A 23,964-nucleotide genomic window follows, 5' to 3' on the forward strand; every position below is an offset into this window, starting at 1 on the left:
TCTTTCTGCAACCCCTTTGACGTTGACTATTGCAATTTTTTGTCATCTTTGGCTACAAGCTAGGTGTGAGGTGAAAGGGGTTCTGTTTTGATATAATTTCTCTTTTAATTTATAAAATGTTGCTATACATCTTTGACATTAAGCCGTACACAAAATATGTCAGTGGGTTATTGTCAGCACACACTTTAAGTGCTTTACACATATAACTTCTCAGTTATAGCACATTTCAAAGACACATATTTCATTTTAAGTTGCTCTGATATGCAAACATTCCTTTTGTTCTCCCCTCCCACCCCTACCGCCACAGTTTCTACTGTTCAAACAAACATTTGAATGATATGCCACTCTGAACTGGTCCTCAAATAACACATAATAGTCAACTTCTGGGATCATACATGAAGTCAATTTAGCTTGGTAAAACTAACCTACTTGCCTGAGAGTTGCAAGCTCTAAGGACCCATTTAGTCCCCAGATCACGATGAACCACTGCAGTAGAACTCTGATAAAGAGATAATAAAACACTATACATGAAAGGGTCTTCAGACAAAGGAATAAAAAGAAATAACACTACATGGACCAAAATCCAGTATTTTTTCTAAATATTTTATTTTATAACAATCCTCTTGTAAAAAGAAAAGAATTTAAAAATAACAAGTAAATTCAAAAATTTTGAAAACTGCAATTATGAGCAAAAGATCTATGGCATGCCATCTTTGGAATTATCTCCCACAAACTTTTTCTCCCATTAAAGAAAAACTAAAATTTCCTCACAGTTCTGGTATGTCCCTTTGCAGGACAACATATGGCAGCTAAATCATATGAACAGAAGTTCTAGAAGGCATTCTCATCACTAAAGAAAATAAAGTACATTTCTTTCTGTTAATTTTTTTTTGCACATCTTCCCCTTGAAATAACTACATAAATACAAAGTCTACATACAAAATCAGTACTGCTGAATAGGTTGCTGATACTTTGACAATAAAGATTAAATGAAAATTTATATTATTTCAAGAGAGACCAGTGATTCCCCATTCATCAGATGGAAATTTATTTATTTAAAAATAAACCTCTTCAGATTATAATACCAAGATTTGATTTATTGCTAAGGTTACAAAAAAAATGGCGCAAAACCATATATGATATAATGATAATAAATAAAAAGGCAAACTTGCTTCAAATGACCCAAAACATGATCACATTCAAAAATTCTAAAAAATAAAGATAAAAAAAATATGGATAGTAGGTACTTAATTTGAGGGGGATGTGCAGTAATTTTTTTTTTTTAATTAATACATCTTGATGGCCTGGACAATTGGCAAAGTTAATACTGCCTGTGTTAATCACTTAAAAGCTAACTTTTAAGCAAAATAAGTTTCATTTCTTTAGGTCAGCCACCATCTGGCCTCATAATAAAAGGCCTGGATCTAATGAATGTGGCTTAATTATTAGTTGTTTGCAGTCTTACTTCCTTGTATAGACATTTCTCAATATAACTAATTTCCTGTTGACAGCTCATGATGGGGCAGAATTCCCTATGGAGACCAAAGAGAATACAGAAACCACCAATATTGCAAGAATACATTTTTAGAAAAGTGATAGGCAGTTCCTGTCTTTTAGTTATAAAGAGGAACTAAAGATATTGCCAGTGTACAAAATTAAATATACCAAAGAGAAAGTACTCCCACACTGGGCTATGTATTTGTGACTTGGTGACCCAAAATACCAAGTGAAGCTTTTGGAGATGAACCACTGAATCTCCCAATCCCATTCCACCTACCTCACTCCTCCAAAACAAATAAAAAAACACAGTTGGGAGTGAGGAGGAGCCCTCTCTTTCCACTTAATTACAATAATGGGAAAAGCAAAGTAAAAGGAGGTAGTATATTAAAGAGAAAAAGGAGGGAAAATTACTTAGAGGAAAAAGTACTTCCACTGAGACAGAGCCTTCTACCACAATTTAAATTATAGAATAATTCTTTTTCAGATGATTTAATTTCCCAGTGAGAAAAATTAATGATTAAAAAAAAAAAAGGAAACACCCATTCTCGGAAGGCTCTAAGTATCGCTAATCTGAAGTGGAAGTGGCTGTTGGAAGTACAAATAGATAGTAAGGCAACCTTAGCCAATGGGGCCATGTAGTGTCTGGAACAAGGAACAATGAAGAGGAGAAAGGGCATGTTGGAGGAGAAGGTGGGAAAAGTGGAAACACAGCATTAAGCTTTATACTTATTCTCCTTAACCTAAGATTTCAACTCCTCATATTCATCACCACCTAGAGCTACAGAAATAATGGGACTTACAGAGAGAGAGGTCCAAAGCAAACAAACTCCAAATAAATAATATACTATCTTAAAATTAAGTTTGGTCAATAAAGGCTCAATAAATATATCCACTGAGTGGGGAAAATTCTCAGAAAGAAAAAGACAAACACAAAAACAAAAAGAAACTCATCAGGACAACCCTTCATTATAAAAATCAGGCCAATTTCATTGGACCCACTTTCTTCCTGACACATAGCCTTAGCTGTCAAAGATATAACCTTTCTTCACTCTTTGGGGGGAGGGGGGGGGGGGAAGAAGGAGAGAAGTGATCTTATTCATTCTTTAAAAAGTTTACATTTAATCATAATACTAAACCCATATTGGTGAATAGGAAATCTATATACAGTTGCTAAATACCCTAGAGCAATGGTGTCAAACTCAGAGAAACATCCCTGTTGGTCACCTATTGACCTAGAAAATCACAAATTAAGATTATCTATGTTGAACTCTGTTTCTATTTATTTTTGGTAAACTTCTCAATTACATTTTAATCAGGTTCAAGCTGTGAGTTTGACATTTTTGCCCTAGAGGATCTGGATGTGTGGTGTTAGTGTTCCCATGTCTATGAGAAAAATTGATTCTACATTGGAGATTCCAAAGATTAGTAAAATTAAAGTCCTTCTACTCCTAAAAGCAGACATTTTCCAGGTTGAATGTTATAGGAAAAAGCAAACAAAGAACCCAATGATTGCCAAAAGGTTATCTGAATGCTAATTACTCAGTTCCCTTTACTGTGTGCCCTCTCTCTTGCCTATTTCTGGTTCTGGGTACATACACACATACACACACCCACACTCACTCACTCTCTCCCCCCCCCCCACTTTAGATGATCATCTTTTCAGTAGAACTGGGTATATAATTATATAAAGTGAGTTTTATTGTTAAGCAGGGTTCTTAAGTTAAAATATCAAACTCATTCACATTTTAAATATCTCCACAAGGGCAGAAAACTTGAAGGCTCCTTTTCTAAGTAAAATATTTCTCCTCTTCCTACAAAAAGAAAAACAAAAAAATAAAGACATTCCAGCAAAACTATAGTACCAAAGGAAAGATTTTATACTGTTTTTTCTTTTTTCTCTTGGAAAACTCTTAAAAGTCTATCTCATCATCAAGCGTGTACTGCTTGCTTCTTACGTGTATTGAGAATTTCACATAATTGAAAGGTTTACTTGTATAAACTAGTCTTTTAATTGTCTGCTTAAGTATAAATTTTGCTTTCGGGATTTGAAGCATGCAATGAAAAAAGTGCATCTGATTTTTAAAATATCCTTTAAATTCCTATATACAACTGTAACAGCAAAAGACTTTGTGAATATTAATTAACAGGACTCAGCAGCCACTACATTTTATATAATACATAAAAAGGGCTCCACAAATAATTCTCTCATAGGTGCAGTGTGTGTTGCAATTAAGAACCTGAATCATACAATGCTCACAACTGTGCACATAGAACTATGAAAATTGATCGACCTTCCAAAGAATCACTGAATTTTCAACATAAAACACCTCCTTCCCCCCAAAAAGTGCAAGACCACTGAAGAAGAACCAAACCAGCCCTTTCACTACCTGTGAAGTAGTCTAAAATGAACTTTAGCTCGCAAAGAGCTCACACACCCTGACCCAATGTGCATAGATCAGAACCCGTTGTGAAGAACAGAAATCAATGTCCTCAAGCTGTATTTTTCTCTTCTACTTCCCAGATAGAGGGTAGATGTGGCTAGATGATCTCATATGGCCAGCAACATTATGCTGCTGCTCCTCACTCGACCCCCAAAATGGGGAATACACACAATGCTATAAATCTACAACCTGACAATTATTGCTTACTTAGCAATAGTTTTGATATTGCATTTTTAAAAAGATCATGGCTTTGCCTCAGAAAGTCAATTAGGAAATTTCAAATACTCATGTAGGATGCATGGGACAAAGCTAGGGCAAGTACAGGAGGGAAAATGATTCTATTAGAAACTGAACAGGAAGAAGAATTTACTTTTAAACACACTATAGTCAAAATGATGTTTCAGTTCTCTGGTTTATAGCAGGACATGGAAAAATCGGTTTGGGTACAGCAGATATGGCTGTTGAGCAACCTGAGGACTTTGCCTTCCATTCGAAGGTTTTAAAAATGAACAAATGTACATCATTAGGGCAAAGAATTTAGGAAGAAAGGCATTATTTTATATTAATGTAATCAAGTCTGCTTGACTCAAGAGCTATGGAGCCAAGACATGGGGGAAAATTTATTAACAAGCAAGAATCATCACTGCAATGCTTTTATATCCTCTTGGGAAGACAAGAAATAGAAAAGGATTTGCCCCCGAGCTACCTGAAATTAATTTTTTCTAGAAAGAACAACTCAATAGGATCTAATCTTCCAAATAAAATAAATAAAATTACCTGTGACCAAAACAAAACAATGTCACCATAATTCAAAAATGGATTTCACTTTTTTTGACAGAATTTTGAGTTTCTGGGCATCTTACAGTTTAATCCTTCATATTTTATGTCTAGTTGAAAAAATAACAAAAATTCATAAGCTACCAAGCTTGGCAGAAATAAAGGTTGGTTCCCTTTTCACTAAGATAGGAAATGCAGAATACAGTTACTCTGATAAGCAATGGAGATATTGAGATGTGCCTCCATAAACTCGGTCTCTATTCTTCTCTACCGCTCTCGACTCAGAATAACTCTATTGCTGTCCCTAACTAATAGAGAAGCCAAAGAAGTAATGTTTAAGAAGTTAACTTGGAGTACAGAAGACCATATCTCAATGTGTGTGAACTCCTGAAACACTCAATTTCATCAAAGCCTTAATTCACAGGGCAGAAAATGTGATACCCTAGAATCCTTCACAACTTATGTTTCAATGTATGGCAGTTAGAACAAATACCCCACCCCCCTTTCCTCTTCAAAATTAAAGAAATAAATAAAATTTAAAAATAAAGAAAGGGACATACAACATCCCAAATGCTATACCAAAAATCATTGCTTAAAAAAAATCATGGAAAGAATTCTTTGTGTTAATAGTTGGAATGGGTTGTGGAAGATTTTGAGATGAGATGCATCTGCTTTCAAAGCTGGAATTGCTTCTTCTCAGCCTCATTTTCAAATTGTACTTTTTATCTTGCTTGTTATAAAGCCAGAGAAATGTTTACAGACCACTGACACACAACCAGCTTAAGGCTAGACATTGCACTTTTGTCTTTTGGGAAAGAAAGTCACCAACTCTGCAGCTCCTTCATCTCTTCTCTCTATTATAGACTCACACGTCCCTGCCCAAAGGATGTGGGCACAGTTTCAGGATTTGCAAGTGGGGCCAGATTCCCTGCTATTATACTCTAGTTCATTCCATCTCGAGTTGGGGGTCCCAACGAAGCTGAGGCCCACTCTTTCTGAGGTTTCCAGAGTGCAACAGGCATTGAGCTGCTCTGGTCGCTGGTTAGAGTGTTTTTGCCACCTGCCGCAACTGCTGTAAGGCTTGTCTGGTGTAGAGAACCAGCTCGACCAGACTGCTGTTCAAGGCCAGGGTGCAGACACTTGCATTGAGCTCTGTAAAGAATTCTAGAAGGAGGGGAAGAAAACAAGGAAAAGGAGAAATGAAGTTAAGGGTCCAGAAATATTATGTGAAAAATAAAGCAATCTGAAACCACTACCACTGAGATACTCAACAATGCGCAGAAACATTAACAAAGGGTAGGCTTTGAACAGAACGCACAAAGATAACACGACCCCAGCTACCCCCACTGTCTGTGAACAGGCTTTCCACAGCCCACAAACTGGACTCAGTCCTAGGCTGTGCAAAGGAAACCTTTGTTCCAGGTTCCAAATCATGATCCTCACCATAATGATGGTTTCTGCTCATCTAAAAAAATTATAAATATAGTATTCAAACACAAATTCATGTACATAATTTACTAAGAATGAAATGAACTGCAAGTGAGTTACAAAAACTATCAAAAAGACATCAAGAGAGTCCAGGAGATGGTGTATTTTCCCTCCCTCTATCCCAAAGCTCCAGAGTGGTAACTAACCCTAATATGCTTTATTACCCTCCCCTCTGCCTCACACATAACAAGCCCAGTATTTGGCTTCAGCAGGCATGACAAAAGCCAGTAATTTTTCAACTTGACTCCATCTTGCTTTATGAGCCTGATAAAGAAAGTAGGAGGTAAGTAGGAAAAGGCTCTCAGTAAGGTGCTTTTTGAAGGGGCATGCTATTCTAGTGTGTAAGGCCAAGCCAGAGACATGAAGATGCCCTTTAAGCAATTCAACCAGGACAAAGAAGGAAGAACAAAAAAAATTCAGCAGTCTGATTAAACCTGAGGGGTAAACATCTACATGGTCCCTACTTTAACATGCCCCTTCTCCCCTTTTCCTGAAGCAAAACATTAACCCCTGGACACACACACACGCACACATGCACACATTCTCTTTCTCCCTCCCCAACTCCACCTCTCTCTCACCCACCTGTAGTCTTCCTTGCTAGTGCATCAGCCTGTTCCCAAAGATCATATGCGTTAAGAATATTGGAAGTGATGGTGATGTAGGAAGAGGTCATATTTTGGATCACAATGGGAGTGCTGACAGTTGAGCTGATGCCACTTGACCCTGGCTGGAAAGCTCCAGAGCTTGCAGGAGAAGGCATGGGGGACAGAGGTGATGGTGTGCTTATATTTCTGATAGAAAAGAGAATCTCATTACATATGTGGGTGATCAGCCTCAACAAAGCACATCTGTATTTCCTGGTATTGAGTAAACTGTAGTCAGAATAGTGAGTGGACAAAAATAAAGCAAGTACTATGTTATTATATCTTAGTATATTAAAAAAAAAAATAAAACTGTCCTTGTTCTAAGGGGGGGAAACAAAAATAAACAAAAAAAACTTTTACCTCCAAAACAACAGAAAAGATAATTTTCTTCCCTACAAAGAAGTAAGCTTCTAGAGGGAAGTAGATACAAAGAAGCATGGTACATAGGGGTACTTTGCATGACAATGGACATCTACCTCGTGGGTAGTTCCAAATGCATAAGGTCTCAGGGAAGCAACATATCTCAGTGGGCAGAAAGTCTGCCTCACAGTCAGAGAGAAAAGGTTTCAGGTTCCACCTCTGACACCATATTACTGCTTGCATGATAGCAGGTAAGTTGTTTAACCAATTCAATGCCACAAACAACTCTCCAAGGCTGAGGTACAGAGTAGCTGTGGATTTGCAATTTCGAGTTCACCAGATGAAACTACAGGACTTGATCCTGCAAGAGTCTTTGTCCCTGGCTTTAGATTCAGTAGCACTTTCTCCTAGCAATAAATATAAAATCTTATAGTTAGGTTAAGAAAAAATCAGCTTCCGAAATGTAAGACAGAACAGGCTAGTGTGGGAGTGGTGACCTCCTTTATACTGGAGGTCTTCCTTGTCAGGTAGGTCATAGAGATTTCTAGAAGGTATTATGTGGATTAGGTGGCTGCTGATGGCCCTTCCAGTTCTGTTATTATGAGATCATTATCATGTTGAATCTGGACATCTCTCTGGACCACAAGATTCTCAAGAATATATACTTTTAAGTAATTTTTTTTCATACGTTTTTAAGTAATTCATCTATTTTACTAGTAATTAAGGACAATGTCCCACAGAAGTGGGATTGGCAAAAATGTTCAGAGCTGACCAGTGAGTTCATGAGTATGCTTTATGATTCTGTCTTATTTTTTAAATTATGAGAGGCTGTGTGATTTCTTGGTGTAAATCTGAAATAAAACATTTTTGATGGTAATTTTAAAGTAGTAAATCTGTCAAATGATCAAGAGCAGAAAATAATTACACAACATGTCAAAGTAAAAAAAAAAACGGGGAAACTAATTTTAGTCTCAGAAAATTAAGTTCAACATTTCTAGGGACTTAAATGGGAAAATTCCTTTCCTTTCTTGATCAGTAGTTTCATTCTTGAGACAAACTATGGGGGAATCGGGGGAAGTTATTGTTAAAAAGATAAAAGCAGAGCTAGGAGTCAGGGCCAAGGTGTTGTCACAGCTCGGTTCCTAATGAAGGACCATGGGTTAAGACACTTCTATCTGACGTGTATATAATCTCTATCTCTCATCCTTCTATCTACCTGATCCCTTCCAACTCTAAAATTCTATGTAATGTATTCTTCCTGATCATCTTATAAGAAAATGTGAATTTACTATAAATGACTTAAGTTCAAGAGACAGACAAGTATGAACAGAATCTAATAATTTTTAAATTAAAAAAATAAAAGTAAAGACTAGGTGCTTACACATATGTGTATAAAATGTGAGAATAAGTAGTAAATGTAAAGATTAATTGTAGAGATTTTGATGGGATTTGCAATTACCTTGAGACCCCTGAAGAAGTTGCCTGCACCGCTCTCAATGAACTCTGCAATAAAAAAAGGGAAGTTAAGTTCATGATTGGCGGGCATTATCACCAAACTCTATTAAATTTAGATTTCCAAGTACTGGGGAAAATGTCAGAAAGAGGGGGATAAAGATAATAAGTTGTAATATACCTTAAAATGTTCATTAAGGGTCCGAGAATACTTTATTGCAGTGTCTTTCTTACAACGAAACATTGCCATGTAAAGAATGGACTGACAACGCATGCTACATATAAAAAGAGAATATAGATGAACCAACTAATGCAATTTAAAAATAGATGAAGGCTACAGAATGCAAGCTCAAGCCACATGGTCACTTACAGAAAAATAAAAACATTACGTATGTATAATTCTTTTTGCAATGAAAATATTATAGAGGAAACACATCTTAGGGAAGAAAATATGTATGTATTGTGTCTGCTAGGGATATCACAAAAAAGAAAATTTATTGAAAGAAACAGCAAATATTTAAATATGTATCTAATGAGATTTATATAAATATAAAAGACATACTCATTGAACCCATTATATACTATTAAAAGCAAAGTATAAACCATTTGGCAATGAATCAGTTCATTAACTGTGACCATGTCCTAAAGCATTTTAATGTTTTAAGTATTTAATTTAATGTAGCCCTTCAGGGTTAATTCATTAGCCTAATAGTTTTCTTTATAATACACCATCTTTTAAGGAAAAAATTTTAAAGTCCTTAATTAAATTTTTGAAAAATTTTCTTTACCACTTAATATATAAAAGTCAAAGTATAACAGGCCTTCAAATGATGCAAAAATGATGCTTAGCAACATCTGTAATGAAAAAAGTACATACCATAAAACAGTGAAAATTTTTTCCTGTGTAGATGTTGGGGAATCTGGAAAGGATTTTAATGATACTATGAATCTGAAAAGAAGCAGAAAAATATACCCAGTGAGTTAGGAAAACCAAATGCAAATCTCATCATATTGGATTTTCCTAGAGGCAACATTGAGAGCAGGTTGAGAGAAAGGCAGTGGAGTCAAGTATTGACCCAGCTTCTGGTACAAAGCCAGTATCTCTTAATTTGTGGCTCTGAGGAGAAGGAGGCAAGGGAAAGGGAGAGAGGACGAGAGAGAAAGGAAGGAAAGGAATAAGCATTTATATAGTGTCTACTATGTGACAGACATTGTGCTAAAGACACTGTGATCAGCACAACAATGCTGCAAGGTGGGTGATGTTATCAGGAAACTAAGGCAAACAGGTTATGTGTCTTGCTGAGGGTCACACCATTAGTAAGTATTTATTAGTAAGTGTATGAAGATAGAGATTTGAACTCAAGTCTTCCTAACTCCAAGTACAATGCTCTCTAGTCACTAGACCATCTCCAAGTCTATGGGCCCCCAGGAGAAGAAGGATCAAATAAACTAGATACACCCTAAGCACGGTCATCATTTTGATGTTTATATGTAAATATATAGCTTAATGCTTTTCTTATAAAGTAGAAATGTATTGTGTTTCAAAAGTATCTAAATATGACTTTGATGAATAAAAACACTTTAAAGTGTTATGAAATTCAGTTTTTTTGTCAGCGTATATAGTATATTTTAAATCATAGTAATAGTACAGCTACTATAATATGGTAGCCCATGACACTTATTTATATTTTAAAAAGGTCTTCCTAAGCTTAGGTGCTTAATAAGTGTTGGTTTAAGCCATTTAAAAAACTGAATAAGGAAGCACTTCACTCTGTGACTGCCTGAGGTAATACAATCCAATGCTAAAGAGCTGCTGGAGTAAAGAATTTCCCTTCAGAAAAGCAAACAACAGATGATGAAGAGCAGGCCTTAGACCTAAGAGAGGGCCAGAGGAAAAAACAAGAATCACTGAGCTCAGGGTAAGAGGCAGGATTTCACAGAACAGTTATCCAGACTCTTCATTACCTTTTGCACAGTGGTGGCATTTCCTTCCCATGAGCTCTTAAATTCAGGTATTGTATAAGTGATTCTTGAATTAAGATACAGGGAAAGTCACTTTCTCATAGAAAGTTCAAGTGTGTCAAAGTAGACATAAGGGAGAGAGGAAGGATGCGCCAAAGGTACTATACTTACTTAATGAAATCTACAGTGTCTGAAAACATGGAGTAAACGGCTTTGGATGACGGACTTTCAGTCTCTAAAGCTATTCCACATTCAATAAAGGATAGGACAGCATCCAAGTACTTAAATGCTTTTCCAACCTTGTCTGACTGTAGGAAAAAAAAAAAACCATAGTCATTGTTAGGCTGAAAAGAGACTCTGACTTTTAATGCTACATCAATCAAATTACAAACGGGACACTTTATAGAACCTGATAAAATGATAACAAAGCTTATTTGGAAAAACAAAATATCTAGATTATCATGGGAGACAATGAAAAAAGTAGAGACAAAGTGGGAAAAGTATGTCCAGACCTCCATGTTATAGAGGCACAATCATCAAAACGAGGGCACAAAGTAGAAATAGAAAGACTCCACTGGTCTCTTCCTGAAAGAAAACCTAAAATGAAAACTCAGGAAAATCAAAACCAAAACCCCAAGCTTCCTGATCATAAAAAAAAATAGTACAAGCAGCCATAAAGAAATAATTCAAGTACTGGAGAGGTATAGTCAGTCACACTTAATTTAGCAGCCTCTACCATAAAGAACTTAGAATATATCAGAAGGAAAAGGATATGGGGCTTATGGTTAAAAATAACTTACACAGCAAAAGTGAGTATGATGTTACAGGGGGGAAATGGAGACCTTTAATGAACTAGATGACCTCCTTATCAAAAGAACAGAGCTGTGTAGCAACTTTGAAGTTCAAACGTAGAAGTGAAGAAAAGCACAAAAAGGTAAACATGAATAAACAATGATAAATTCCTACATTCCAATACATGGAGATGATGCACGTCCTTTCAGAACCCTATCACCATCAGAAGTCAAAAGAAAGTCCAATGAAACAAAGTCTGGGATTAGTTCTGTTAAATGTCACTGATCTTAAGAAAAGAAAGAGAAGAAGGATATACTGAGATGGAAGGAAAAGAAGTTTAGGGGAAATTATCTCACATAATCAGAATGCAGAAGTAAATATCCATACAAATGAGGAGGCTTTGAGGGGAATGGCTGACACCTGAACCTCACTTTCATTTGAACTGGTCAAACACATACCCACAGTTGGGTACAGAAATACATTTCACTGAAAAGAAAAAAGGAGGGAAAGGGGGAGGAGAAATTAGAAGGAGGAAAGATTAAGGGAGAGACTAGTCCTAAGAAATCAAAGATGTATAAAAATACTTAAAGCTTTTATTTAAGGTTCTAAAGAATGGGAATCTGAGGGGTTGCCTATAGATAGAGAAAATAATGAACAGGTTATGACATATAAATGACAGCATACTACAATGCTAAATTCTTATCACTGTATTAACCAACCACAATTCCAGAGGACTAATGATGAATCATGCTACATGCCTGATGTGAGAGGTAAAGGTTTTAGAGTGCAGAACGAGACAATTATTTTTTTGTACATGAACTACGTGAAGATTTGTTTTGATTGACTACACATGTTTGTAATGGTTTTTTGTTTTTCTTATGTTCTCAACCAAGGAAGGTTTGGGGTGGGCAGGTGATAAGATTTATTTTGGATGATTAAAACAAAATATATTTAAATTTTAAAAACCGAAAAAACTGAAAAATATGGAAGAAAATCTAATTTCTGATCTAATGTCAAAAACAACCAACCCAGAAAACAATTCAGGGAGAATTCCCTGATATACCTGTATTTTTCATATTTAAATGTTTCAAAATCACAAGTTAAAAAAAAAAAAGCTAAAATCCTACTGCACAAATCTCTGATTAGCATATACTTTTAGAAATCATTGTGGTACTTGGGAACAGAATAGAAACATAAACTTCATTCAAAAAAGCCATCATGGCCACAAGAATTTTAAAAAACCTTTAAATAGTTGCGTTCATATTAAATTTTGACCATACTAAGAGCTAAAAACAGTGAGTTCCTACTGAGAGGATTTGGTGATATCATGTGCATAATTAAGCGTCTAGTGCGTAATGATTAAGAATCTTAATCATTAGGATTTGCAAAAATCATTATTTTTTAAAAAAAAGATTGGATGCTGTATTTCAAGGAATCATAAATGAAAATTGCAAAGATCTATTAGAATCAGAGGACCAAGGAAACACAGAAAGAAATTACTAACCATCTCTTGAAAAAAAAAAAAAAGCCAAGAGGAAAACCCCAAAGAATGTGAAAGTCAAAACGTAGAACTTCCACATTTAAGAAAAAAATACTGCAAGAATCCAGAAAGAAGCAGTACCAGTACCAAGGAACTAGATCTGGCAGTTAAGTAACAGGAAAGTTGGAATACAGTGTTCCAAAAAGCAAAAGATAAGGGCTTCCAATTTTTAACAGAAGAGGACTTTCAAGCTCTTTTAGCGAAAAGATCAGAATTGAGTAAGATCTGTGAAATGCAAAGACAAGAGTCAAGAGCATCCTAGAAAGGTAAATTTACCCGAGCAATCGGAAGGGGCTATGAAATGATACAATGCTAACATTAGAATGGAGGAAAAGAAACAGGTGTCCCTTCAGATAGTGTCTTCAAAGGCTGCTGAGGGAATAAAATAAGAAAAACAGAGTACCCATGGATAAATTGTTTCTGTTCCGAGGATTTTAAGGGAGAATAACGGAGCAATTTAGTTTCAAAAGCATTAATTGAAAAAGTTAGTTTAAAAATTTAGTTGAGAAAGTACGAAAAAGGTGGAACTTCATAACTGAGGTATGTGAGAGGAAGAGTAATATAGAAACATGGAAGAAAGTGGGAGCATCAGATGAACCTCACTGTCATAGAGCTGGACAAAGGAGGGCTGTACACAGAAACATGCAGACACATTCACAAAACTAAACAGGGAAACACATAGAAAATCAAAACACATTTCTGCATTAGCCACATCCAAAAAAGTGTCTCATTCTGTATTCTGAATCTTTCACCTCTCTATCAGGAGGAGGCAGATAGTATGTTTCACATCATCTGTCCTCTGGAATCCTATTTGGTCATTATGATGATGAGAGTTCCTAATTCTTTCAAAGTTCTTTGTCTTTATGAGATTATAGTCATTATTATAAACTGGCTTTGTTCCTTTTGCCTCATCAGTTTATATAAATCTTCCCAGGTTTTTCTAAATTCATCCCCTTCATCGTTTTTTATGGCACAATAGTATTCTATCATATTTATATACTATACCTTGCTGAAACATTTCCCAGTTGGTGGTAACCACTGCCAGATTCCCATTCTTTGCTGCTTTAGAGCTACAAACATTTTTGTTTTGCTTAGGTCTAATCCTTCCTTTATTCTACCCTCCCCATAATTCCCCCATCTTGCTTCTTTTTCCTTCCTATTTTCATGTTGAGTAAAATGCATTTCTGTACCCAACTATTGTTATGTGTGCATTCTTCTAACCACTGACTACTTCAGATGAGAGTGAAGTTCATGTGTCAGTCATTCTTCCCATTCTCTTATCCTTGCTTATATAGCTGTCTATTGGGGCACACTGCTTATGTGAGACAATTCTCCCTAAACTTCCTTTCTCATACTCCCAATGTATTATTCCTCTTCTGCTTGCTATCCATCCTTCTCTTAAAATCATTAAGACATGAGGATGACTCCTAGCTCTAGGAAGTCTTAGTAGACTTCCTCTATGACACCCGATAATTAAAGAGCTCACAAGGTTAAATGTATCATCTCTCCATATGCTTATCTTTTTATGTTTCTCTTAATTCCTGTGTTTGAATTTCAAAGTTTCTACATAGCTCTGGTCTTTTTTACCAGGAATGCTTGGAAATCCTCAATTTCATTAAAAATCCATTTCCCCCTTAAAGCATCACACTTAGTTCTGCTGGATAAATTATGCTTTGTCTATTTGCTGTGCCATCTGGAGAACCAGCAAAGGTTGCTAAATCATATATGATCTTTATTGTGGCTCCCCAGTACTTGACTTTGTTCTTTTTGGTTCCTTGTAGTATTTCTTCTCTGATCTGGAAACTCTGAATTCCCTTATGGGACTAAATACCTTGAAAATACATTTTATTCAACATGAAAATAGGAGGGAAAGAGAAACAAGATGGGGGTATTATGGGGAGGGTAGAAAAAAGGAAGGATTAGTCCTAAGCACAGGCTCACAACTATCCTTGGCTCTTCATTCTCTCTCAACCCCCCTCTGATATCTAATCAATGGTCAAGTCTTGATTTTTACAGCTTTCTAACAATTCTGGTACTTCCTCCTTTCAACACTGACCACCCTGATGCAGGCCTTCACCTCATGCCTGAACTATTGCAATAACCTGCTGGTTGGTCACCTCTACTCCCAGTCACCCATCCTCTACCTGGCTTTCAAACTGATCTTCCTAAAGCACAGATCTGACCATGTCATCCCCTTATTCAAGAAACTAGTAACTCCCTATTACTCCCAGGATCAAATATAAAATCCTATGTTTGGTTTTTGAAGTTCTAGAGCGCTGGGCCTAGAGTCAGGAAGACTCATCTTCCTAAGTTTAAATCTGGCCTCAGACACTTCCTAGCTGTGTGACTCTGGGCAAGTAACAACCCAATATCTGCCTCAGTTTCTTCATCTGTAAAAGGAGCTGGAAAAGGAAAAGGCAAACCCCAAATGGGGTCATGAAGAGTTGGTCACAACTAAAATGACTGAATGAAAAACATGAAAATCTGGCCCACTCTTACGATACTAGTCTACTTATTTACATAAGCCTTACTGACCTTCATGTATTTTCCAATGCAGTAACACTGGCCTTTTCTTGCTATTCCCTGCACACCATCTCAACTCCATGCTGATTCAAAGGCTACGCCCATTTTCGCCCTCCTCCTCTTGGCCTTCTGGCTTCCTTTAAGTCTGACCTCAAATTCTGCCTTTTGCAAGAAGTCTTTTCCTGATGTTCCACATAGTTGTTTGTATGTAGTCTCACCCATTAGATTCTGAGCTACTTGAAAGTTAGGACCACCTCTGAGGATGGAAGAGGCTGGGGTTTATTTTTTATTTTTTGTATCCCCAGTGTCTGGTACATAATAGGTGCTTAATAAATGTTTTTTATCTTGACTCTTAGAAATTCTAGGATGACCAGAATCATTCCTAGATGAAAATGCTTCAGGAAATTAACTCTAGTTTTTGGGGTGAGCATGACCCGGCAGCCTAGACCCACAAGACTGTTCCATGCACATAGAAAACAAAAGATACTCATTTAATTAAATTGAACCTATCCTCACATTTACCTTGGCTTCTTCAGATTGGAGTTGGCTTAGGGCCTTTGTTTGCACAGTAATTTGATTTGTACTCAGTTGAGCCTTCCAGACATTTGAATTGAGAGAAATAATCAATTTTAATTAAATAACAAATTATTAGGGAGATCCCTGACCTTTCCCCAAAATTTACCACACCTAAACTATCTTATCTAGGTTGTTCCACTCAGGCAGGTCTGGGGGGACGGAGGTAGATATTTTGTCTAGATTGCCTGAGGCTGGGGGTGATTTGGAAGTAAAAAACATGATCAAAGTCACAGCCCCTCAGCATCTCATTAGAACAGCTCCATCTCTCATTATAATATTCATTTTCTCTCATTACTTGTTAACTACGGTCGATTACCACACTCATGTACAGGGACTCTTCCAAGAGCATATAAGCATTGAGTGAGTTCCATGAGGGGTCTTTGTCACTTACCCCTTTTATTAATTACATGCTAGCATGATTAATAAAATGATTAATTACTCAGAAACTATGTCTCTCAAACTTTTTATATGTCATGGAATAAGGAAATTCTGGAATTGCAGATATGGGACAAAGAAAGAGAATATGCACACATTAAAAAAAAAAAAGACAAAATTTGTCAGTAATTTAGCTTTAAAATTTGTACTTTCCACAAATGCCCATGTAAATCTAGAGTAAATGGAGTCTAAGGAAATTTATTCCAACATAATTTTCGCTAGCACTTGGGCTAAAAATGACTAATGGCACTGAATGTTTCAGAACAACAAAAAAACGACAAGAAGAAAAGAGCCAAGAGAAGAACACTCACCATTGACTCTGCCTTGTGCTTCAACTTTTTGGCTTCTTTCAGGTAAAAATCAGCAGCTTGTCTGAAGGGGAGAGAAAAACAAAATGAGTCCACAGAAGAGCACAGGACTGAAGTGCACTTTGAGATTGACTTTAAAAATCTCAAACAACTCAAATTCTTACTTTTCAAACTTGACTTGATGCTTCGGGGGTTTGGAGTTACCATTTGGCAAAGAAGGCACAGGAAAAATATCACCTGGAGATGCCTAGAAAAATGATAATACAGATTAGAACTCAATACTTCAGGTCGAAGAGTCATAAAATCAACCTTAAGAAGTGAAAAATAAAAATGGTGAAATAAAGCACAAAATAAAATTGGCTAAATCCAAGCACTGATTTTTCTGATAACTAAAATATCCTAGGCTATTGGTTCTGTTTACTCCTGTTAGCCCAAAAGGCATAATATCCAATATATCAGCTTAGCTACCACTAAAATTTTCTTCCAGTCAGTTACAAATATGAGCATTCACGCAATCTATTTCTTCTCTTCCCTTTTCCTTTTAATCAAATACTAAAAGGATTCCAGATCTAAGATAAGAATGAGATGTAGAAAATATCTTGAATCTAAAACAAAATGAGTAAGAAATTACAGTTGGAAATCCAACTGTAATTGGAAATCCAATTTTTTTTAAAGGAAGAAAAAAATTAAAATCACCTAAGGGACAAGAGTTCTTTGCAGTATCAGGCAGAGACAGAAAGGGAAGAATCTTGGGAAGATAGTAAGATTGAAAGGTAAAGATAGCTTAAAAGCAGCTCCATCTTCTATCTCGAATAGGATGCAAATACACTAACATAATGAAAGTATGAGGAGGGATTATCTGCATCAAGAGAAAAAACTGATAAATGGAAGTATGCATACAATAATTTTACACGTATGTGTGTGTGTATGTACACATATATATGTGTGTGTGTGTATATATATATACATGTATACACACACACACACACACACATATACATATATACACTTATTTGTGTCTAATGGTAACCATCTCTAGGGTGGGTCGGGGAGAAGGAGGGAAGGAAAAAAAGAAGTTTACATGATAATTTTCATAGGAAAACAAACATGAAAGGAACAGCAAGTTGTGCATAGCAGATTTACAGTTTCATGGACAATCATCTTTGTTTTTTTTGTACTATGTTATGGAAATGCTTGTTTTATTCCATAAATTAAAAAAGTTTTTTAAGTAGGAGGAAAATTAAGGATAATTGATACAGAAAAAAAACATTGCTCCCGGCACTCTGATTCCTGCGGCTCCAACTCTAGTCCTCCCCACATCATAGCCTGTTGAAGTCAACAATATTTAGCAGTGATATCCCATGTATGAATTAGAGATTATGACTTCTAGAAAAAAAATTACCAAAAGGAAAACAAGCAATTATAGAGAAAAAGTAGATGACAAAAGTATGGATTGTGTAAACTCACAGAACAGTAAGAAAAAAAAAAGAATCCCAATTTTACCAAATAACATATTAGCCAGATTTCAAAACCATAACACTAAAGAAAAATTTTTTCAGGGAACAAGGAGAACACATTACAAGGTCCACAGAAAACCAACCAGAATAGGAAAAGGTCCAGTACAAGGTATGTGGAAAACCAATCAAGAAATAAAAGGAAAACTTGGAATGATATTCTGAAGAGTACAAGATTATGGTTGGTCAGTATCCCTAAAACAAGGCTAAAGCCTAAACATCAAAGAATTAAGTGTACTTTCCATAAAAGGGAAAAACTTAAATTACTCCTTCCAAAGAATCCAGAGGTCAGCAGGATATTTAATATGCAAGTTGACCAAACACTGGAGAGTAATGAAAGAAGATGAAATGAAATGTTTCTTTTCATGTGGCTAAAGCTAGACATGAAGGTGGGGTATGAGGATCTTTTTCAAACATGAATTAATGTTATATTTTAAGGGAAAATATTAGTTTCTTCATTGGGGGGAGGGGGGAAGTGGGGTATTAAGACCTATGATTTCCTCAGTACAGGGAATTCTGGGAGAGGAAACTCTTTACCAATGGAGACTGGTACCTGCTTTAAAATTTAGTTTTGCAGATATGTTGTCTGGGATACTTAGAGGCAAAATTTGAATCCAAGACATCCTGACAGCAAGGTCAATTCTCAATCCACTAAACCACACTGCCTTTCAATGCTCATTAAAAATCACATGTATGGGATGATACAAAGAAAATTTCTTAGATAGAGTGAAAGGGTGGCCCAGGTCACAAATGGAGGACTTTAGAGCCAAGGTAGTTGAGAGGCTTTCGAATTTTCCCTGTCCCTTTGGTTGTGGGGGTTGTAGGAAGGTAGAATGTACAAAGGGCAGAGGGGTTGGGTACAGAAATCAGAAGGGGCCTGACTTGAACAGCGACAAGAAGTGGCTATCACAGACATAGTAGAGGGTCGAGGTAACTACATGGTGGAGATTGTTAGACTTGGGGGAAGACTTGAGTAAAAATCCTCTCAGATACTTACTAGCTCGGTAACCCTGGGCAAGTTCAGTTTCCTCACCTGGAAAATGGGGATAATAATAGCACCTATTTCAAAAGGTAGTTGTGAGCTAGCGTATAAAAGGGGATGAGATAAGGCCCAACTACTAGGTTGTACACTAGAGGTCCTACAGGGCAGGGCAAAAAAACTAACTCCCACTAAAGCAGGGATTCTTCACATTTTTTTTGTGTGTCTTGGGTCACTTTGGTGAAGCCTTTAGAACCTTTCTGAAAATAATGTTTTTAAATGGTTTTTTCATAAAATTCATAAGATACGTAGGATTAGAAAGAAAACCCAATATGCCCAAACATATTAGCTTAGTGCTATAATTTTGATAACTATATTCAGTTACCAATTTTTCTTAAAAAGTTCATGGATAAGAGGTTAAGAGCTCCTGCAGTAGAGGGAAGTAATTGGCCATCTGGGAATGATTAGAAGAGACATGATCACAGATTCAAAGGGAGGAATGATAAAGGATAAGTAAAAAAAAAAAAAAGGCAAAAATAGCAACAGGTCTTTTGACCTATAGTCACAAAACACCAGCCCTTGAATTCTATTGCCTCCATTGAGAATTAATATTCCTGGGAAAAGATTCTGGAGCAGTTCTTAAAGTGGGATCTACTAACTTAGGGAACATACATTATTGTCAAAGGCAACATAGCTTGACAATGAAAAATTGTCTATATTAAATACATAGCCATATCACAAAGGTTAACTTTTAAGGGCTACTGACAAATAACAGAATAATAGTAGGAAAATATTCCCTTCTCAGAGATAGACAAATCAAACAGAAAAATAAAAAAATAAAAAGGAAAATACAAAGCTGAATAAATTATTTGAAAAATTAGATATGACTAACTAAAGGTGATTTTTAAAAGGAAATATTCAAGAATACTTTTCCCAGCATTCCATGCATCCTTTACAAAAACTGCCCAATAAAGGAATTGTCTTTTATAGACTGTAAGGAAACAAAAATCATAATGAACATGGGAACCAAGAGCACATAATACAGACCTAAATGACAACTAATTAATGACATCTGGAAGAACGAGTGGGTGAAAAAACAAATCACAGAAACAATAAATGTTAAAGATGTTGAATAATAATGATGAAACTGTTACAAATTTATTCACCCTGGGTGATAAATGGGCAATATGCAATTTAATTTGCTCTCAAGGAAAAAAAAAACAAATAACTTAAAATTCTGTGTGCCTCTCTCACCTTTTGCTACTTCTGGCCACATTTACACATTCAAAGTGAAGTATGGAATGAAGATATCACCTAAATAATTTTTTTTTTACATTATCAAATACTGTTGATTAGCTTGTATCAATTTGTAAAATATAGCAAATTTTCTGAATTTTTTTTGGGGCAAGGAGAGGAAATTTGCTTAATTCTCAGAATTACAGAAGAACACTCAGATTCAAATCAAAGGTTCAGAAGGTAGCAAGGAAATTAAAACCCATTAAGACTGAAACATTAAAGCATGGTAATATGGGAAGCCATGTAAAAACATGTATAAGATACAAATGTTAGAACAAGAGTGGTTTCCCAATTTGTGGCCCAGGATCTGGAACTAGAGAACCTATGATAACATCCCACCTGCAATAAATCACTTAACCTCCCTGATTTTCATTGTCCTTCTTTATAAAATGAAAGGATTGGACTAGTTGGCCTCTGAGGTACTTTCTACTCCTAGATCTGTGACTTTGAAAACTCAAGTTTTAAAGGATATGGACAAGTACATTTCCAAAGAAATGTAAGACAGCCAGAACCATATAAATGAGTGCTCCAAATCGCTAATAATGAAGGAAATGCAAATAAAAAGAACTGAGCCTTCAATTCATATTTATCAGATTGGCAAAAAAAAGATAGATATGGCTTATGTTGGAGGGCTACAAGAAGATAGGTGCACCAATGCACCATTGGTGAATTTATATATTTGTCCAATTATTCTGGAAAACAATTTGGAATCACCTGAGAAAAGTCACTCTAAACTGTATATATCCTTTGATCGGATGATATTACTAGTATTATATCCCAAGGAGGTAAAAAATGGAGAGGAGATTTCTACAGATGTGGATACTATCAGAGAACTGGAAGGGATGTAGGGAATGGTTGAACAAAATGAGGTCTATGAATGTAATAGAATATTACTACATGCAAAAGATGATGAATTAGATGAGGTCAGAAGAACTTGGCAAGATCTTTATAAAATGAAAGGGGGCAAAATAGGGAAAACCAGGACAACAAGACCATTACAATAATGTAAAGAAAAACAATACTGAATGACTTTTGAACATAGATCAACATAAACGCTAATTGTGACGATAAAGGATGGAAGAGGGAGCATTTCTTTAGTTTTTCTGGCAAAGAAGGGGTAGACAGAACTGTACATTTTCAGACATGTGTTGATTTGTTTTGCTAGCAGTACTTACTGGTTACAAAGGAGAGGTCTATGGGGATGAGGAGAGTCACTGGAAAGTGACAGTGATGTTTTTCAAAAAGAAAAGGGCATCAATAAAACACTGGAAATGAAAAATATTTATAGACTCAAGATTTGCTTTCTTACTTTCCAAAGGTTATTTCAATCAAGTTTAAGAGTTGAGACTTATAAGGACAGTTTTGAAAGTAACATGTTGAATTTAGTATAGACTTTAAAAGAAAAGCAAGCAGTACATAACGGAGATTTGTAGGGGGTAGTAGCTAGGTGGTGCAGTGGATCGAGTACTGGCCCGGGAGTCAGGAGGACCTGAATTCAAAGGTGACCTCAGACCCATACTAGCTGTGTGACCCAAGGTGAGTCACTTAACCCCAGTTGCCTTTCCCCCCTACCCTGACCAAAAAAAAAAGGGATTTGTATAATCATGAACATCTCTCTGTTCTACTGCTTATTGGGAAATGATCACTAGTTGACATTTGTTAAGTTCAAAATTTTTAAATGAAAAAAAAGAGTTGCACCTTAGAAGGAGTTGAATGGGGAAGAAAAATCTCTGTGATACATAATGAAAGTCATTCCCTAATAAATATATGGTCAAAGGATAGGAATAAAGAGTTTTTAAACAAAGAATTGTAAACTATTAACAACCATATAAAAGAATGTTCCAAGTCATTAATAAGAGAATAACCCCTCCCCTGAGGGTTCATTTTATGCCCACTAAAATGACAAGGATAACCAAAAAAGTAGTCCAATTTAGAAGAGTTGTGGAAAGATGAGCCCAGTAATGTATGGTCAGTGAAGCTGTAAAATGGAACTACCATTTTTGAAAGCAATTTGGAATTATGCAAAGAGAGTGACTGAAATATTTAAGCACTTTTGAGCAAGAGCGTATAGCGCTAGGTATATAAATAAGGAGCTTTAGTGATAAAAAATAAAGGCCCCATATACAATAGCACTTGTTATGGTAACAAAGAATTGAAAACAAAGTAAATGATCATTGATTAGGGAATGCTACAAAAATTTCACTACATGTAAGGAGTGTTTCTATGGTGTGAGAAACAATGTAACATAAGTATGGAACTGATTCAAAGGGAAATAAGCATAATCAGCAAAACAACATACACAATGACTAGAAAGCATAGTGGACAAATAGCAACAAAACAGTTAAAACTAAATGTTTCAAAATTAAATTGAACCAGCTGATCACCAAAGAAAAGATAAGAGAAAACATCTTATAATTGTTTGCAAAAGCGAAAGACAATGGATGTAGAACATTGCATATAGGAGACTTTTTTGATATGGTGGTTAGTTTTGCTGAACTTAAATTAAATTATTGTAAGAAATGGCTTTCTGGAAGGGAGAGAGGAGTGGGATATGATGGATGATATAAAGACAAAGTGATATCCATTTTTAAAGAGTTAAGCCTTGAATAGTAAGTAGTACATCCTTAAAAACCTATTTTCCAAATGAAGGATTCACAATGCATTTCAATCAACTGAATAGCTTGTGTATGATTTTAAGTATTATTTTTTTATTTATTTAAGTATTATTTAAGTATTATTACCTCTTACCATACTGGAATGTAAACCTACAGTCTTCAACAACAACAACAACAACAAAAAAATAGCCAGCTAACATGTAAAAATGACAGACAACCTGAGTAAAGATAGTGTCAATTCTCTTACTTGGGAAATTAAAATAGATATGTATGTAACATATGTATATATTATGTAATGTACATGTAAAATAATATGTAACAACATACACTCACATACAGGTTTTTTTTTAAAAAAACAAATATACTTTTCAAAGAAAATCTAGGATTATCTGTATTTCAGTAATTCATTGTTATCTGTACTCACTTTATTAGTTGTAGAATTTCCAGAAGGCTTTCCTTCCACTTTCTTATGCTTAGAAGAAGAATCTTTATGGCTATCTTTAGTGGTGCTAGTACTTTTGGAGTGCCCTTGAACACAGGGGTAGCTTTCATTCCTTGGTCTTTTATGTACATTCTTGGCCGATTTGTGGGAAGGAGACGCAGATGGTGGCGGCGGTGGCTCCTTCTTCAGGAAGTCTGAGGAGGGCTTCAACAATCTAGAGAAGAACAGCACACTAAACTAAATCTGGCCATAACATCAATTACATGAAAAGTATTTATTAAGTATTAATTAAAATTAAGTATTTATACTTAATTAAGAAA

General features: G+C 35.7%; 1 protein-coding gene across 2 annotated transcripts in view; it reads right to left on the bottom strand.

The window, feature by feature from the left end:
- Positions 1 to 621: 621 nt before the first annotated feature.
- Positions 622 to 23,964, bottom strand: part of AFF1 (AF4/FMR2 family member 1) — a 135,798-nt gene continuing 112,455 nt past the window's right edge. For both annotated transcript variants that reach the window (XM_036762792.1, XM_036762791.1), the window contains exons 13-21: positions 23,627 to 23,858; positions 16,963 to 17,045; positions 16,802 to 16,862; positions 10,796 to 10,932; positions 9,540 to 9,611; positions 8,844 to 8,937; positions 8,670 to 8,713; positions 6,789 to 6,997; positions 622 to 5,882 (exon numbers count right to left, since the gene is read on the bottom strand). In XM_036762792.1, the coding sequence (XP_036618687.1) occupies positions 5,761 to 5,882; positions 6,789 to 6,997; positions 8,670 to 8,713; positions 8,844 to 8,937; positions 9,540 to 9,611; positions 10,796 to 10,932; positions 16,802 to 16,862; positions 16,963 to 17,045; positions 23,627 to 23,858 (1,054 nt within the window). In that variant the 3' untranslated portion in view covers positions 622 to 5,760. The remainder of the gene's footprint in view (positions 5,883 to 6,788; positions 6,998 to 8,669; positions 8,714 to 8,843; positions 8,938 to 9,539; positions 9,612 to 10,795; positions 10,933 to 16,801; positions 16,863 to 16,962; positions 17,046 to 23,626; positions 23,859 to 23,964) is intronic.

This window comes from Trichosurus vulpecula, chromosome 6, assembly GCF_011100635.1.
Source record: "Trichosurus vulpecula isolate mTriVul1 chromosome 6, mTriVul1.pri, whole genome shotgun sequence".
NCBI lineage: Eukaryota > Metazoa > Chordata > Mammalia > Diprotodontia > Phalangeridae > Trichosurus > Trichosurus vulpecula.